The sequence below is a fragment of the Mastigoproctus giganteus genome, chromosome 4, assembly GCF_048544385.1.
Source record: "Mastigoproctus giganteus isolate SK-2022 chromosome 4, ASM4854438v1, whole genome shotgun sequence".
Taxonomy (NCBI): Eukaryota; Metazoa; Arthropoda; class Arachnida; order Uropygi; family Thelyphonidae; genus Mastigoproctus; species Mastigoproctus giganteus.
Window position 1 is genome coordinate 172,895,897 of NC_143578.1, and position 16,657 is coordinate 172,912,553.

A 16,657-nucleotide genomic window follows, 5' to 3' on the forward strand; every position below is an offset into this window, starting at 1 on the left:
TTCCTTGACCAGGTTGTGGGATTTAAATCTTTTTTTTTTTTTTTTTTTTTTTCGCGTTCTGACCTGGGCTGGGGCTCCCCAGACCAGGAAAGCTCCTCTCTCACACTAATTTTTCTTTTTTTTTTTTTTTTTTTATTATTATTATTTATTTATTTATTTATACTTTCCTGGGCCGGAACAGTCCTTCTCCTCTTTACTCCTTCCCTCTCTTCATCTTATACAAGTTTTTCTTTCTTCCCTGGGAACTCTTCCCCAGGGAGGAGGGCGTGCAGATAGTAGGGGAGGCCTTGCCCTTCTTCTGCTAGGGACGAGTACCTGGAGGAATCATCCAGGTGCTCACTCCTTCCAGGTAGCCAATAGGCCAAAACACAACATCACGCTACAGAACACACACACATAAGCTCACAAACACAGTTTTTCTTTCCTATCACTTTCTCCCGTGCGGGATGAAAAGCTTTTTTTTTTTTTTTTTTTTTCTTTTTCCCTCTCTCCCCTTCCTTTTCATCTATCTTCATCCAATCTGGGATATTCCTGTGTGGATTCGGTTTGGAAAAAAAAAAAAAAAAAAATATTATTTATTTTTATAAGACACACACCGGCCTTACCCTTACAGAGTCTATAAAAACTGAACAGAGCAACGAGGCGGAGATGAACTTCTGTTCTAGGAGCCGCCCATACAAAAACACAAAAATAAAAAAAAATAAATAAAAATAAGTGTTTCGAAGGAATCCCACATACTTTCAGGTTGTTCAGAAGACGACATCCAATGTTGTTACCTGTGGGGTCAACTTCCAGTGCTGGCAATGAGAGCAGGATGCTTTTGATTTGATAAATTTTTTTTTTTTTTTTTTTTAATTACAAAAAGTCACCTTAATGGGAATCGCTTTGATTATTGCCATCTGTAGCAATGAAAATGGCCCATTTTTCAGAGCCATCACTAAGTTTTTTCCCTATCTCTCCAATTTTGCTAACAATGTCTATTTTTTTTTCTTCACAACTGTATTTTTTTACTATTTCTCTGTTTGGAAATATATTTCTGAACATTGTCTGCATGATCAACACAACTCAGAGGAAGATTACATTCTAGAGCAGCAAAACAACAGGCACAAAGTGGCAGGAGTGCTGTGACTCGGGGGAGAACTGAGGGGAGCGATTCTCCAACACATCACAGTCTAAAAAAATGTGCACCTTGTGAAATGTTTCCCGAACTCTCTGGAACAGAACATGATCTAGCCAAGGAGGATGCCTTTGTGTGTGCCAGATGCAGAGAGTGTCTAGAAATTAGGCATCAACTCAGTGTTCTACTGGGTGTCTCTGAGAGCTTGAGGTGTAGGGTAGATGCCCTTGAAGAAATTAATGAGGGGCCCATCAATCTCTCAGCTGCCCAATTCAATGCCAGAGCTCACTCCTGGGCATCAGGCAAAACAGCGGCAATCTCCAAGGCAGAATACACTGGTCCCAAAGGAACTAGTTATTGTTGGTAACTCTATTGTCAGGTAGAATGGGGAATATATTGTGTAAAAAGGATAGATGGAACAGGTACATCTGCCAGGGGCAAAAGTTGATGACGCTGTAAAGCATATATCATCTTTTAAGGGCACAAAAGGTGATATTGTTGTACACGTTGGCACCAATGACATTAAGAGTAGGAGATATGCAGATTTACTTAACAAGTACAGGTCAATTGTTATTGTTATTTGGTTTTTTTTTTTAGGAGCATAAGCAACTAAGGCCATATTGCTCCAGGATAGCGGTGGTCATTCCCTGATCTTTCCGTATTTGGTGGTGACAGGCTCGAACCCTGGTCTAATCAAGAAGCGTGTGCTACGCACTGCTGCTCCTTCCCACCTGGCTACGGAGGCACCTACAGGTCAATGTTGCAAAAAAGTCGTGAGTTAGGGTTAAATTTGAAAGTGTCTGCAATTCTGCCCAGACACAATAGGAGGGAGTACATGATGAGAGCCTTGTCAATCAATTCGGCCCTGGAGGGAATGTGCAAGGCTCAAGGGGTAGAATTTTTTTCAGTGTGGTCTGTGCTTGTTAACAGGAGAGACTGCTTCTCCAGGGATGGGATACACTTAAATAGAAAGGGTGCAAGAATATTTGCTGATGCTATTGAGGCAGTGTTAGGTGGGTCGGAAAACTGCTAGCTTGGGGGGGGGATTCACAGACTAAAAGGTTAAAAGAAGCCGCAGGCAGAGGTGAAGGCGATTCTTGCACAACTTCTATTAGAATAAGTAGCGACCTAGAGCAAGGGGGTGCTGGGGGTTTTCAGGGACTGATGGCAGTCATCGTGAAACAGGTGGGTATATGGGATGTGTTAGGGTAACTAGGAATAGGAATAGGTGCATGTATGCAGTGGTGGATTTCCGCACAGGCCTGGGGCCTCAGATCTCAGGTCTCAAAAAAAAAAATTGTTTTATTTTTAATTTTTACACTCATCTTTATTACCGTTACTGAATAAAACTATAATTTAAGATGAGAAGTTAGTAAACTCTTATGCGAATATCCCTACATATTATATGAAATATCTATGCGAACTAAGTGAATCTGAAGTAGAATACATATTATCATTAATGCTTAAATTAAACACTTTCAGTTTTTTCCTAGTGCAGGTAATTCCACGAGTGAAGAACCCTGTGACGATATTGCTCAAGAAACGATATTAGATTTCTTCCCGGAGGCAGTTCAAAACTATTCGCAACCAATAAGCAAGCGCAGTAGTCTTTTAAAGCCTCTGAAATCACTACTGCACTGGCTCATATGTAACAGAGCATCGTCTTTTTTAATAGCTTTCGGAACTAACATTTCACTCACAAATCTGTTACAAATTACTATAGTTTGGTGTGGTTGGTGTTTTAGTGTGGGAGTATTTTTGTTTTGTTATCAAGTAAGTATCTGTAATATCTTATGTATTGTTTATGTATTTATCAAAACTGAATTGTTTGACAAGGTGTGACATTTATAGCAAGTGATAATTGGGAATTAATTTTTTAATTCCCAATTAATAAAATATGTATGAAAGAATTGAACAACCAAAATGATTAAAACCGCAACACCAAATCTAGAGCGCGTGCTATAGTAAAAATGTGCGCATAGAACGCACACTGTAGTGGTACCGAAAATATATAGGGGGGGGGGGACCTCTCAAGTGCTAAATCTGCCACTGCATGTATACCAATGCTAGAAGTATAGTAAATAAATTTGATGAATTTGAAGTGTTGGTCAAGACAACAAAGGCAGATATTGTTGGGATATCAGAGATGTGGTGTCACACTGATATTAGGAATGCAGAATTGGAATTTGTGTTGTACAGAGAGGATAGGAAGGGAGGAGGTGTTATGCTGTTAATTAAGAAAAACATAAAATCAAAAGAAGTGCATCCAGTTGATACAGTTTGGTGTGACATAAGCACTTATTTGTGAAAGCACAAATAAGAATAGGAGTGTATTATAGGCCTAATGACTCGAATGAGTACAATGAACAATTGTACAGAGAAATAGAGTGGGCTAGTAAATCAGAATGTCTTATAATGGGGGATTTTAACTTCCCAGATATTGACTGAAACTTGTGGGTTGGTCACTCACACACTAGTAAGACTTTTGTGGATTTATTGGATGATTGTTTTCTGCAGCAGCATGTTCGAGAGGCAACCAGAGAGGGTAGTACTCTTGATCTGGTTATCAGAAGTGATCATTCGTGTATTAAGAATTTGCAGATAAAGGAACCACTAGGTGGCAGTGATCACCGTGAAATGATGTGGGATTTACTTAAAGATATAATTACCATCAGGGGTAAAGGAAAGGATTTTTGCTTTCGTAAAGGTGAGTACAGTGGTCTCAGACAGTTTTTAAATTCTGTACAGTGGGATCAACCAACAGTAAATTCTAAGTGGAAAGGTTCAAGGAATTAATCGTGGAAGCTACTAAAAGTTTCATATCTATTGTTCATGGTTTAGGCCTAAATGGTTATCAAATGAACTAACGAGACTCGTGACGGAGAAGAAAAATGCATGGGATGCATATAAATTATCAAGCGACTTAGAAGCCTATGGCAGATATAAGCTAGTCTGTAATCAGGTCACAAAGGAGATTAGGCAGGCGAAGGCAGATTACGAGAAATCTTTGGCAAAGGATACTAAGAAAAACAGCAAGGATTTCTTTCCTTATATAAACTCTAAAAGGAAGGGGATGAATCTAATTGGTCCACTTGATATCGATGGTTCGACTGTTGATGATCCTGCTCAGATAGCAAACAAACTGAATGGGTATTTTGCATCTACATTCACACGAGGAGTTATTAAGGTTTGAAAATGGCAGAAGGTTATCAAATTGTAGCAGGGTGCTTAATGATTTTGTAATAACTGAGAGCAAAGTGGAGGAAATTGTTGAAGTTAAACATAAGAAAGGCACCTGGGGTGGATGGGATCTATCCAGTTATATTAAAGGAGGCGGCAAAGCAACTAAGCAAACCCTTAGCCATAATTATGAGAGCATCCTTGGACTCATGGGAGGTCCCCACTGACTGGAGATGTGCAAATGTATCCCCAATTCACAAAGGGGAATCGAAGGATGGCACGAGTAATTACAGACCAGTTAGTTACCCGGAACTTCTGTTCCGGGTAAAATAATGGAGTCACTGGTTAAAGATGCATTACAGGATCATCTAGAAAAGCCTGCAACAATAATTCAGACACAGCATGGGTTTGTTAAGGGAAAGTCTTGTCTGACAAATTTGATAGGATATTTTGATGTGGTTACAAAGGAACTGGATGCAAAAAAATAATTTTGATATCATATATTTGGATTTCAGGAAAGCTTTTGACACTGTTGTGCATGGAAGATTATTGTAAAAATTGGAGCAGAATGGTATTAAGGGTAAGTTGCTACAATGGATAAAAGGATGGTTGAGTGGGAGAAGACAGAGGGTTGTAATCAATGGGTGCTGCTCTTCTTGGACTAATGTTATTAGTGGAGTTCCACAGGGTTCAGTGTTGGGTCCACTGTTGTTTTGTATATTTATCAACGATATTGATGAAGGTATATCAGGCTTAGTGTCGAAGTTTGCAGATGATACAAAGGTTGGTAGGGTTGTTAATGACAGTAATGACAGTGTGCTACTGGATCTAGAAAATTTGGGCAGATGGGCTAAGAAGTGGCAACTGAAGTTTAACCTTGACAAATGCAAAGTAATGCATTTGGGTAGAAGAAACAGAGAAATGTACCAACTGTGTGCTACTACACTTAAGGTGGTAGAAAATGAAAAAGACCTGGGAGTAATTGTGCAGTCAGATATGAAGTTTTGTGAGCAATGCAGACAGGCTGCCAGGGCAGGTCATGGGGTTTTGTCAATGATATATAGGAATTTTGCTAGCAGGGAAAAGAAGGTGATTGTCCCTCCGTATAAGGCAATGGTCAGGCCACGCCTTGAGTACAGGTCTGGAGGCCTCATTTTAGGAAGGATGTAGATTTGCTTGACCTTGTACAGAGAAGGGTAACAAGATTGGTGGGGGGAACTTAAGCCTCTCTACCAAGAGAGGCTTAAGTTCTGCAAATTGCAGTGCTGGAGACTAGGCACCTGTGTGGTGATCTGATTGAGGTGTATAAGGCCTTGAATGGGTTGAGCGTGCTGAATTCTGATGGGATCCTTCCACTTGTTTAGATTACGAACCTAAGGGGACATAAATTCAAATTAAGAAAAGACAGGTGTAGAATAGATGTGCGGAAATTTGCCTTTAGCCAGCGGGTGGTTGGTTGCTGGAACAAACTTCCATCTGTCATGGAAGTTGATAAGTTAAATAAATTTAAGGAGGAACTGGACAGACATTTGGAGGGAATGGTTTGTTTTTTTTTTTTTTTTTTTTTGGCTGATGCTGCATGAGCTCATGCACTTGCTTTCTTGCATCACATGCTACTACTACTACCACAGCACAACTGGTAGCCAATTCTTTAATGAAAAGAAGCAGAAATTTGCGAAATTAAAAAAAAAATCCACTTTTAATGTAGTTTTGTTATCAAAAAAGATGGAATCTCTATGTCACCAACTATATTAAGATGGTGAAAAGTAACAAAAAAAAAAAAAAGATGTATTCTCTGTTGTAATCCAGAGGGTTGGCAGCTATACACACTTTTTAGCAACGAGGCCTCCGTAGCCGAGTGGGCAGGAGCGGGAGTGCAGTAGCACACGCTCTTTGAGTAGACCGGGGTTCAAGCCCCTGACTGCTGAATACGGTCGATCTGCCAACTCGCACTGGACCAGCGTGGCAGATTATGGTCCATTTCCCTCAGCATGAAAAGTTGAGGAGGCTTCCATCCTGCAGTGGGTTGATAATGGCTGCACTTTACTTTACTTTTTAGTTGAAAAGAGTTTAACCTTGAAGAAATTATTATAACCTTTGGAAAAAGAAAATCTCTTCCCATATGCATTCACTGTGATCAAAGCCATCTAAAAGTTCCTTAACTTGAGAATTCATACTACATGAATCACTGCTGCTAACCAGATAAAAAATATTGTTTTCTTTTGTTGCCTCTCTGACATGTTGGTGCAGAAAATAGTCATCCAGAAAATCGAGAAGTGAGCTACAAACCCACGAGTTAAGTCAACATCTGGAAAGTTAAAATCTTTATGAAAAGTTATATAAGTAGAAAATTTCAACTTTTACAAAGAATAATTTGTACATGTAACTTTGTTCATAACAAAAAAAAAAAAAAACCAACATCAAATATACCTCTTAAATCTTCCAACTTAGGCATATCCCTGTTGATTATATTTAAATGATTCTGAACTACTTCTAAATTGTCTCTCATTGTAGGAAAAGCATTATACACATAGATCATTTCCTGCAATAAAAAAAGGAAACTGAATGTGATTACATGAAAACACAAAACATTAAATTTTCATTTAGTATTAAATTAGTAAAAAAATTTTCTTTAAAGACCATTTACTTACAAAAGCTGGGAATAATAATCTGTTATTCTGTGCAAAAAACTTTTGGGACTTTGCAACTACAAATTTCTCAGCAGGAAAAGATTTTCCTGCTAGTTTCTGTTTAAGTCCAGGAACAACTCTAAAATAAAATTAATGAGAGCTGAGAAATGAATACAAAAAAGAAATAAATATTGTACATTCTGTTTTGTCCAGCATTCTATATTTTATATTCCTTATTTTATGTAGAATGTAAAAATAAACATGTAGAAATAATAAGCTTAAGTGTTACTAAAGTAATATATTTTCTTGGATAAAATATAACTGGTTAATAAAAATCGTAACAGTAATGAAGTATTTGCTATTAATAAGAACAAATTTAACAGCACAATTGATCCTCAGAGGGCTAAAAGGCTCATACTTGTGTGCATACAGCACACCACTGCTATTACTTTGAGAGATATTAAATATTTTCACGTATTTCCCCTTTTGAAAAAATACTTGATCTTGGCGACCGTGAACATTTTATTAAGATTCATATACATATGGTACTGTATATGAGTAGCAGCAATCCCAGAATAACATACAATGTGGTACGAAACTCAGGGTAGTGTTTTTTTTTTTTGTTTTTTTTTAAGAGCATTAGCAACTAAGGCCATATTTCTCCGGGGATATGCAGTGGTCATTCCCTGACCTTTCCACATCCTCCGTATTTGGTGGTCACGGGCTCGAACTCCGGTCTAATCAAGAAGCGTGCGCTACGCACAGCCCACCTGGCTACGGAGGCACCTCAAGGTAGTGCAGAATTAGTATACACACTAACATAGACCTCGATTTCACTTTACAGGCCCTATGCAACCTTTTAACTTTGGACAATACCTTAACGAATCGGACTTCTCTCAACATTGACAGCATTCTGGAGCTTGTTACTGTACTAATTAAAGTTAGACATTTCTATTTTCAAGACCAAGTGTATGAGCAGATTTTCAGACTCCCTATGGGCCTAGGTATCTCAGCGCCCTTATCTGAAATATACCTTGCCACGGTCGAACATCAAACCCTTCAACCTTTTCCGGCAAATATTAAACTTTACATCCGGTATGCAGACGATGTTCTAATAATCAGAGACCAAAACACCATTAACAATCTTTTTACCAGTTTTAATTCAGTACACCCAAGATTAAAATACACCTAGAACTTGAAACTAATAAAGCAATCCATTTTCTTAATTTAACTATATAACAGACTAAAGACAAAAATCTACAGGAAAAAAAATCAACACAGGCCAATATCAACATTTTCTCTCACACCACCCCCCTTAGTGTAAAGAAATCAGTTCCTTACAACCAAGTTTTTAATGCCTTCAAATACTGCCAATCACAGGATGATCCATCTTTCGAGCTGAAATATCTCACTGAAAAATTTACAGCCAGGAAATATCCCATCAAACTAATCCAACAAATTATTTCAACTGTTAAAAATAAGATTAGTAGTTTAAGTGTTTCTAAACCTAGTTATAAAAAATCCAACCCATCCAACATTCACGTTGTTCTCCCTTACCACTGCCAAATCGCTAGATGATTACGTCATATCTTCACTAACACTGATGTCTTTATAATTTTTTCTACCTATAATAAATTAGGATCCCCTTTTAACAAATATAAAAAAACCCACATTTACGACACTAAAGACATCAATAACAGTTTATTTAATCAAATTTAATTAAATGTCAACCTGACTGTAACGTATGTTACATCGGGAGCACTACTAATAAATTTGGATCATCCACCATCGCAAACACACGTGCGCCTACTACCACGTCCATAGTTTTTGGACACAGCAAGGAAATACTGAACTGTCTCAACATGTACACACTCATAACCAGAACCCCTCAGTTGATGCCGCAACAACCATCGTCAAATTCAAATTATAAACCCCTTGTAATAGAATGGTATCGTCTCAACACCAATCTTGACGTCTTAAACACAAAACTTCTGGTTACCTTGTCTACCATTTGGAATCTCATGTGAATTAAATTACGTGTTCAGCAAAACATTTCGGGTACTTAAGATCCACAACAACCCTTTTGCTCTTATTTTTATCAGAAACTGAAGATGAATCTATTGAAAGTCCATCGTTCGCGACTATTGGCCTTATTCCTTTTTTGATTCTTAATTTTTAATTTTAATTTCAGATAATATTATTTTTTTTATACATCTTTGTAATTTGACTACTAGAGGACAATATGATGCACCCCTCCTCCTCTAGGCTAAGTTTTTCAATTACACTTTCCTTATCGCGATCTTTAAACTCCGTTTTTAGTTTAACCAATGATTTCTCACACTACTGTTTCATGATTCGTATAACCACAATGGATTATTGAGGTGAGTGCCGTTTCTTTATTAAGCTTTGACTAAATGCATATTTCTTGTCATGAACTTCAGCATCTTAAGCTTTTGCTAACTCTTTTATAGTTTTTACATCTTAAAATAAATTTTGTTTAAAATAATTTAGTGATATTTTACCTCATCAGATCACTTATTTCATCTGCAAGTTCAGGACAATTCTCTTCTAGCATAATTGTATAGAGTAGAACAGCATGAAAATAAGTATATATGGCAGGAGACCAACGACAATTTTTTCTTAGAAAATCAACACACTTCTCAGCTTCCCTCCAGTTGAAATTCATGCTGTTCAAATGAAAATACTTTTAAAAATTCTTAAACTTCTTGAACAAATAGCAATTTTTTGTAAAACACCACAGAATATTAGCAAACCTATACTTTATCAAACTACTATTTTTTTCAGGATTAAAAAAAAAAAAAAAATATATATATATATTTATTTTTATATATATATATATATATATATATATATATATATATATTTATATATATATATAAATATATATATGGTTATATATATATATGGTTAAATATTATGTATGGTTATATATATATATATATATATATATATATATATATATATATATCCATTATTTTAAATTAAATAAAACATAAGCCAGTAGTATGGCAAAAACTGTAGAGCGAAAATTAACATAAAAATAACCCAAATAAACAATCGAACGAAAAGAAAGAATAGATATAAATAGTAGCCCAGAAACCCTAATATAATTTCGATCTTTAAATCCAATTAACAAAAACTATACAAATTTTAGAATAATGCCAATTAGTTATTAATTTAGCGGTACCCCCCCGAGAGGTACCAGTTCCGAAAGACGTGAAATATCACCCAAAGAGGGTTAAAAGGAACTACCAAACGATAACAAAATCAAAATAAACTAAAATAAAATAGAATAGACTGACCATCATGCCCCATATCGACAGAGGACCACGAGGCCAATAATGGTCATGGAATCGCTGCATTTCAATCGTCATACAAAACATCGCAAAGGCGGAAATATCGAAGAACCAAACCACCCTTCCATTCTCCGATAGATCAACCAATGCAGAGGATTTGCATGGCGGTGGTCCTTATGCAGCGAAAATAAACTATAGAACAGACAGCACTCTAAAGCAGAGCCACACTACTGACATACTGTAAGCTGAATCAGCTTATATTGAAGAAAAAAGGAAATAGATGGCAGCACAGGCGTTGCTAAATTAGCATATCGACCCATTACTATTGAATTATAATAAATGTTGACGAAAATTAAATTATAATAAAAAATTAAAATAATTAAGCATTCATTAGAGGCAGCAACTTGCAATTCCTCCATATGAAGCCGAAATACATACTATCATTGAAATATATTAAATAAAGTTAAATTATAATAAAATGAAGAAATAATTAAGCATTCATTAGAGGCAGCGACATGCAATTCCTCCATATGAAGCTAAAATACATCCATTATTTTAAATTAAATAAAACATAAGCCAGTAGTATGGCAAAAACTGTAGAGCGAAAATTAACATAAAAATAACCCAAATAAACAATCGAACGAAAAGAAAGAATAGATATAAATAGTAGCCCAGAAACCCTAATATAATTTCGATCTTTAAATCCAATTAACAAAAACTATACAAATTTTAGAATAATGCCAATTAGTTATTAATTTAGCGGTACCCCCCCGAGAGGTACCAGTTCCGAAAGACGTGAAATATCACCCAAAGAGGGTTAAAGGAACTACCAAACGATAACAAAATCAAAATAAACTAAAATAAAATAGAATAGACTGACCATCATGCCCCATATCGACAGAGGACCACGAGGCCAATAATGGTCATGGAATCGCTGCATTTCAATCGTCATACAAAACATCGCAAAGGCGGAAATATCGAAGAACCAAACCACCCTTCCATTCTCCGATAGATCAACCAATGCAGAGGATTTGCATGGCGGTGGTCCTTATGCAGCGAAAATAAACTATAGAACAGACAGCACTCTAAAGCAGAGCCACACTACTGACATACTGTAAGCTGAATCAGCTTATATTGAAGAAAAAAGGAAATAGATGGCAGCACAGGCGTTGCTAAATTAGCATATCGACCCATTACTATTGAATTATAATAAATGTTGACGAAAATTAAATTATAATAAAAAATTAAAATAATTAAGCATTCATTAGAGGCAGCAACTTGCAATTCCTCCATATGAAGCCGAAATACATACTATCATTGAAATATATTAAATACTAATTAATAATATATTTCACTAATTTAGGGTTAAAGGAACTACCAAACGATAACAAAATCAAAATAAACTAAAATAAAATAGAATAGACTGACCATCATGCCCTGCATCATGCCCTTTTCACTGCTTTAGAGTGCTGTCTGTTATTAATTTACTTAATATGATTTATATTTTGGTTTTCATGTATACTGGAGATATGGCAGGACTATGGCTATATGGATTTTCAAACTTTAAAGATATTAACTTTACACTATAACGTATCTATTTAGTATATATATATATATATATATATATATCAGAGGGGGCACCTCTATACTAAATAATATATACTAAATAAATCCTCAAAGAAATTTAATGTATAAAATTAAAAAAATAAAACTTTAGAAGCTAAAGAGGTAGTGGCAAGGACAAAGACAGGAAAAAACTGTAGGTCTGAGGGAAGTGTGGTAAGTAGTCGGAGCAAAAGGAATTGGATGGTCAGTTGGACTGTTTAATAAGATATTGAATGAGAGCAGAATGCCTGGAGTTCAGTGAGGTATGAATATTAGTAGAACCAAGTATACAGAGTGTAGTTTTAGGGGGGGGATTTGATGTATGGAAGAGGGTATAGTGAGAAACAGGAAAAAAAATCATCCCATTTCTTTCAAACATGGAAGAACAAATTTCTGCATCAAGGACCAGTAGTATGGCACAGTGGAGAGACTGATGAGGATGTAACAAGTAGAATGTGGGGTGGACCAAATGGAAGCAAGCAAATAAGCTGCTGTATGATCAGTGAGTACTGAAAAGATTTTATAGAAGAGTGGCAAGATCAGAAGTGATATACGGAGAATGTTGCCTTAGATACAGCAAATATATAGGCTACAGGTAGCAGAAATATAGATGCTGAGGTGGATGTGAGGAGTTACAAGAAAAGAAGAGTTACAAGTGAGGAATAAGTTTATTAGAGGGAGTCTAGGTGGGAGTGTGACTAAAATAAAAATGAAGGAAAAATGGAATGAACCACTCAGATGGTTTGGCCATATGATGTGACTGCCACAAACATCCTCAGTGAATACTAACATAAATATGCTAGTGAAGGGGGTACACAAAAGAACAGGAGGACCAAAGCAAGGGAGACATTGAGTAAGTAGTGGAAGAATACAGAGTGAATGAGGATTTGACCCAAAACAGGAATGAATGAAGGGTTAGGACTAGCAAAGCTGATCCCAAATAAGTTTTTTTTTTTTTTTTTTTTTTTGTTTGGTTTTTAGGAGCATTAGCAACTAAGGCCATATTGCTCCAGGATATGCGGCGGTCATTCCTTAACCTTTCCGCATCCTCCGTATTTGGTGGTGACGGGCTCGAACCCCGGTCTAATCAAGAAGCGTGTGCTACGCACTGCTGCTCCTTCCCACCTGGCTACGGAGGCGCCTCCCAAATAAGTGGGATAAGGTTTAGGAGGAAAACTTACCCAAGTGTCCTTTGGAGCTAACAGTTCCAGTATCCTCTCCCTGATGAAAAATAAATAAATATATAAAGTAGTGGCATCCAGAACTTAGCTACCTACAATCATAATAAAAATGGTGGTACCTGGGGTCTGATTGACCAGGTGCCACTTTCTTTCTAAGTTACTGGTTACTTTTAATTCTTCTTGAAGTATACCAATGCTTGGCCTTCTACTAATGAATTGCAGTTCTTATTAAATGTAATTTTTATTTTTGTTTTTTTAACCTTTTCATGAGTGAGTTTTCCAAATGTGTGCACTTCAAGTAATGAGTTTAAAATAACAGCAAGCTCTGTGGAGCAAGTTTTTTCATGTAATTCAAGGTTTATGAAAAATGAAAATTTTTACAAACTATGCAAAATATTTTACAATATATAAATACTTTTAAATATTAATTCATTCTATTTTGACTTGACTGCCTAATGTTAGAGAATTAAAAAAAAAAAAATAAATAATAATAATCACTCTACATCTATTTTTGTATAACTTGATTCAAGTTTCATCAACTTCTGAATCTGAATCTCAGAAAATTTCTTCAATTTCAGCTTTTGTAGTCCTCAATCAGACAACTGAGTTTAACAGTTGTAACCTCCTCCTTGAATTTTCAACGATATTTTCATGGTGCCATCTATGAACTAGTTATAAACTAGTTCTACAATCAGTTGTAGAACTAGTTATAAACTAGTTCTACAATCAGTTGATAAGAGATTGCATCATCACATAAGAAACAAATAAACAATTCATAGATTAACAGACATTATTTTAAATTGTATGTATTGCCTTGAGTATGTATTCTGGAGAGCCCATACATGAAAAACCAGGAGTATACCATGCCGATTAATGAGTCAAACGTTGAATCACCAGCACTCTCTTTTTCTCCATACAAATTTATGAGAACAATTTTCAAAGTTAAAATTAATAATAATATTATCCAGCCTTTCATAATTGATTGAGCACCTATATAACTGTATAAGTATAATGCTGGTTGTGACTGTGAAACAAATCCTGCTACACTTTTTTTTTTCACATTTCCCCATTTGCAACTTGCTATAGATGTTTCATCCTAATCCAATTCTGTCACAGGCTTTCTTGAGCAGTACAAAGAGTGTGAAAAATCCTTGGAAGTTGAAAATATAACCCATAATAAAATTTTTCTTGATACTAACTAATTATGCAATAATTAAGGATTAATTAAAGCTTGTTCTTGGGAGTGACAAAGATGAACCTCATATCACTTTCAAACCAGCACCTACAGAAATCTTAGATTGGCTAAACTTTTTTTTTTTTGCTCTTGGTGACTGAGGATGCTTCTACTGCATAGTGGAAAGCATAACTATCTAACTATATAAATTATCATTTGATATACATATGATTAAAAAGTTCAAGAACCGAATTAATATTCTGGAAACAAGCCTGGGTATTTGGATGGATCTCCTTTGGAGTAGCCTCCTTGATATACATGCTTCTGAAACTTCTGGAATAATTCCTGATAGGTACTTTGAAGTTGCTAATAGTTCCTGAGTGGTACTATGAGTAATTTGTCCTTGCAAATCTCTGACCTTTTGAGGGGAAGAATCATGGGGAGGATGAATCCAGTTTGTGGTGGAAGGAGGACTACAGTGATGAGATGCTTTGCAAAAATTCTTGAATTGAAAGCATTGAGTGTTCAGGGCTGTTGTTACGATGCAAATGCTGGAAAAGTGAGTTGGAGACAAATCTACAAAGAACAATACCCTATGAGTCGCAAAAAAAAAATACAACAGCAATCATATTTGATAGATTCTTACTTTTTTTTTTTTTTTTTTTGGGCTGTGGAGAAGATTGAGTCATCTGTTGAGAGGACTGCTGGACCTTTGGTTCCAGGTCAGAGTCATATATTCACAATTCATCACCAGTAACAATTGAGGAAACAAAGTGGATCAACGTCAGCATACTGACAAAGATCCTGATACGAAAAAACTAGTCACTCTCTGTGATCAGTGAGAATGCAAGGCACAGACTAAGCCTGAAATGTAATCTTGTGTTAAAATTGATTGCAATATCTTATAATAAATACCAATTTACTAGCAACTTTGCAAATAGTTAAATTGACACTCATAATCAAATCATGCACAAGTGGCTGAATCACTGATCTTTGTAGTTTAAGAGTATCCAGAATGAGGATCATTTCTGATGGACATGTAACATTCTTTATAATATGCAAATAACTGAACAGTCTTTGAGTGACACAAAATCTTTGCTGAATGTTTTAACATTTCATGGGCTTTTATTTCAAATTCGGTGCTCAATAAAGTCACTCATTTTAAAATAAAATGAAACAAAATACCTACTATTCATCATAAGCTAATTCAGACTGACTGGATAAACAGATGAATCACAGAACATGTTGCAACTTGCTATGACATCATAATTTCAATACAAAGTCAGTTCCCAGACTTTGATCACATCTATATGTTGGATCATTCCATATGTTGGTTTAACCTGGCAGTGGTGGCGTAAGTCTTAGTGCACAAACAATGTGGCACTTGACAGGTGGCACTTTTCTTTTTAAATTCTAGAAAAAAATTTTTGGGTGTTTTTGAATTGTTTATGGACTATACTAATATTTCAGCTTTTCTTAAAAGGCAGATGCTTATTGTATGGTTATTTTTTCATGAAAAAAAAATGAATAAAAATTCATATTGTTTAAACAAAGTATAAATATATGGCAGTACAGTATTTGAGTCAGAAGCTGAATTGTTAACAGTTGTGCTGGCTTTCAAGAAGACAAAAAAAAAAAAAAACCACTTAAATCTAAACAGATTTAGTTGTCACTTAACAATCAACACTGTACACTACACTGTGCTGCCACCTTATTAGGTACACCTACCTAGTAGCACATTAAGCCTCCTTTAGCCTTCAAAACAGCCTGAATTTGTCTAGGCATGGATTGAACAAGATGCTGAAAACATTGTACAGGAATGGAGTACCATGCAGACATGAGTGTGTCACACAGTTCCTTGAGATTTGATGGAGGTGTAGGCCTACAGCAAACAGCCCTTTCCAGCTCATCCCAAAGATGCTCAATAGGATTGACATTCGGGGACTGAGCAGGCCACTGCAGTAAAGAAAAGGTATTGTCACGCTCCTGGAGCCATTCCATAGTGATTCGGGCTTTGTGCAGCGGTGCATTATCCTGCTGAAAGTAACCATCTGAATGAGGATAAACTGTCAACAAGAACGGATGCACTTGGTCAGCAACGATGTTTAGGCATTCAGTCATGGATCTATGGGTATCATGGACCCAATGTGTACCAAGAAAACATTTCCCACACCATAACACTGCCCCCACCACCTTGCACAGTAGTTGTCAGACATGACCGGTCCATGGATTCATGTTGTTTTCGCCAAATTCTGAGCCTTCCATCAACATGATGCACAAGGAACTTCGACTCGTCAGACCAAGCAACTGTTTTCCAATCCTCGATAGTCCTGTGCTGGTGTTGCTGTGCTCACAGGAGGCATGTTCTCTTGTTCTTCATTAATAACAAGGGTACGAGATGTGGCCATCGGCTGTTGTAGCCCATTCGCGACAAAGTGCGACTAGTGATCCGT

At 36.3% G+C, this 16,657-nt stretch overlaps 1 protein-coding gene across 2 annotated transcripts in view; it reads right to left on the bottom strand.

Moving 5' to 3' along the window:
• The window catches only part of LOC150087207 (tetratricopeptide repeat protein 39B-like), a 349,901-nt gene that overhangs the window by 59,234 nt on the left and 274,010 nt on the right, over window positions 1–16,657 (bottom strand). For both annotated transcript variants that reach the window (XM_090371071.1, XM_090371072.1), the window contains exons 13-15: window positions 9,450–9,614; window positions 6,949–7,066; window positions 6,728–6,839 (exon numbers count right to left, since the gene is read on the bottom strand). In XM_090371071.1, coding sequence (XP_090227197.1) covers window positions 6,728–6,839; window positions 6,949–7,066; window positions 9,450–9,614 — 395 coding nt within the window. The remainder of the gene's footprint in view (window positions 1–6,727; window positions 6,840–6,948; window positions 7,067–9,449; window positions 9,615–16,657) is intronic.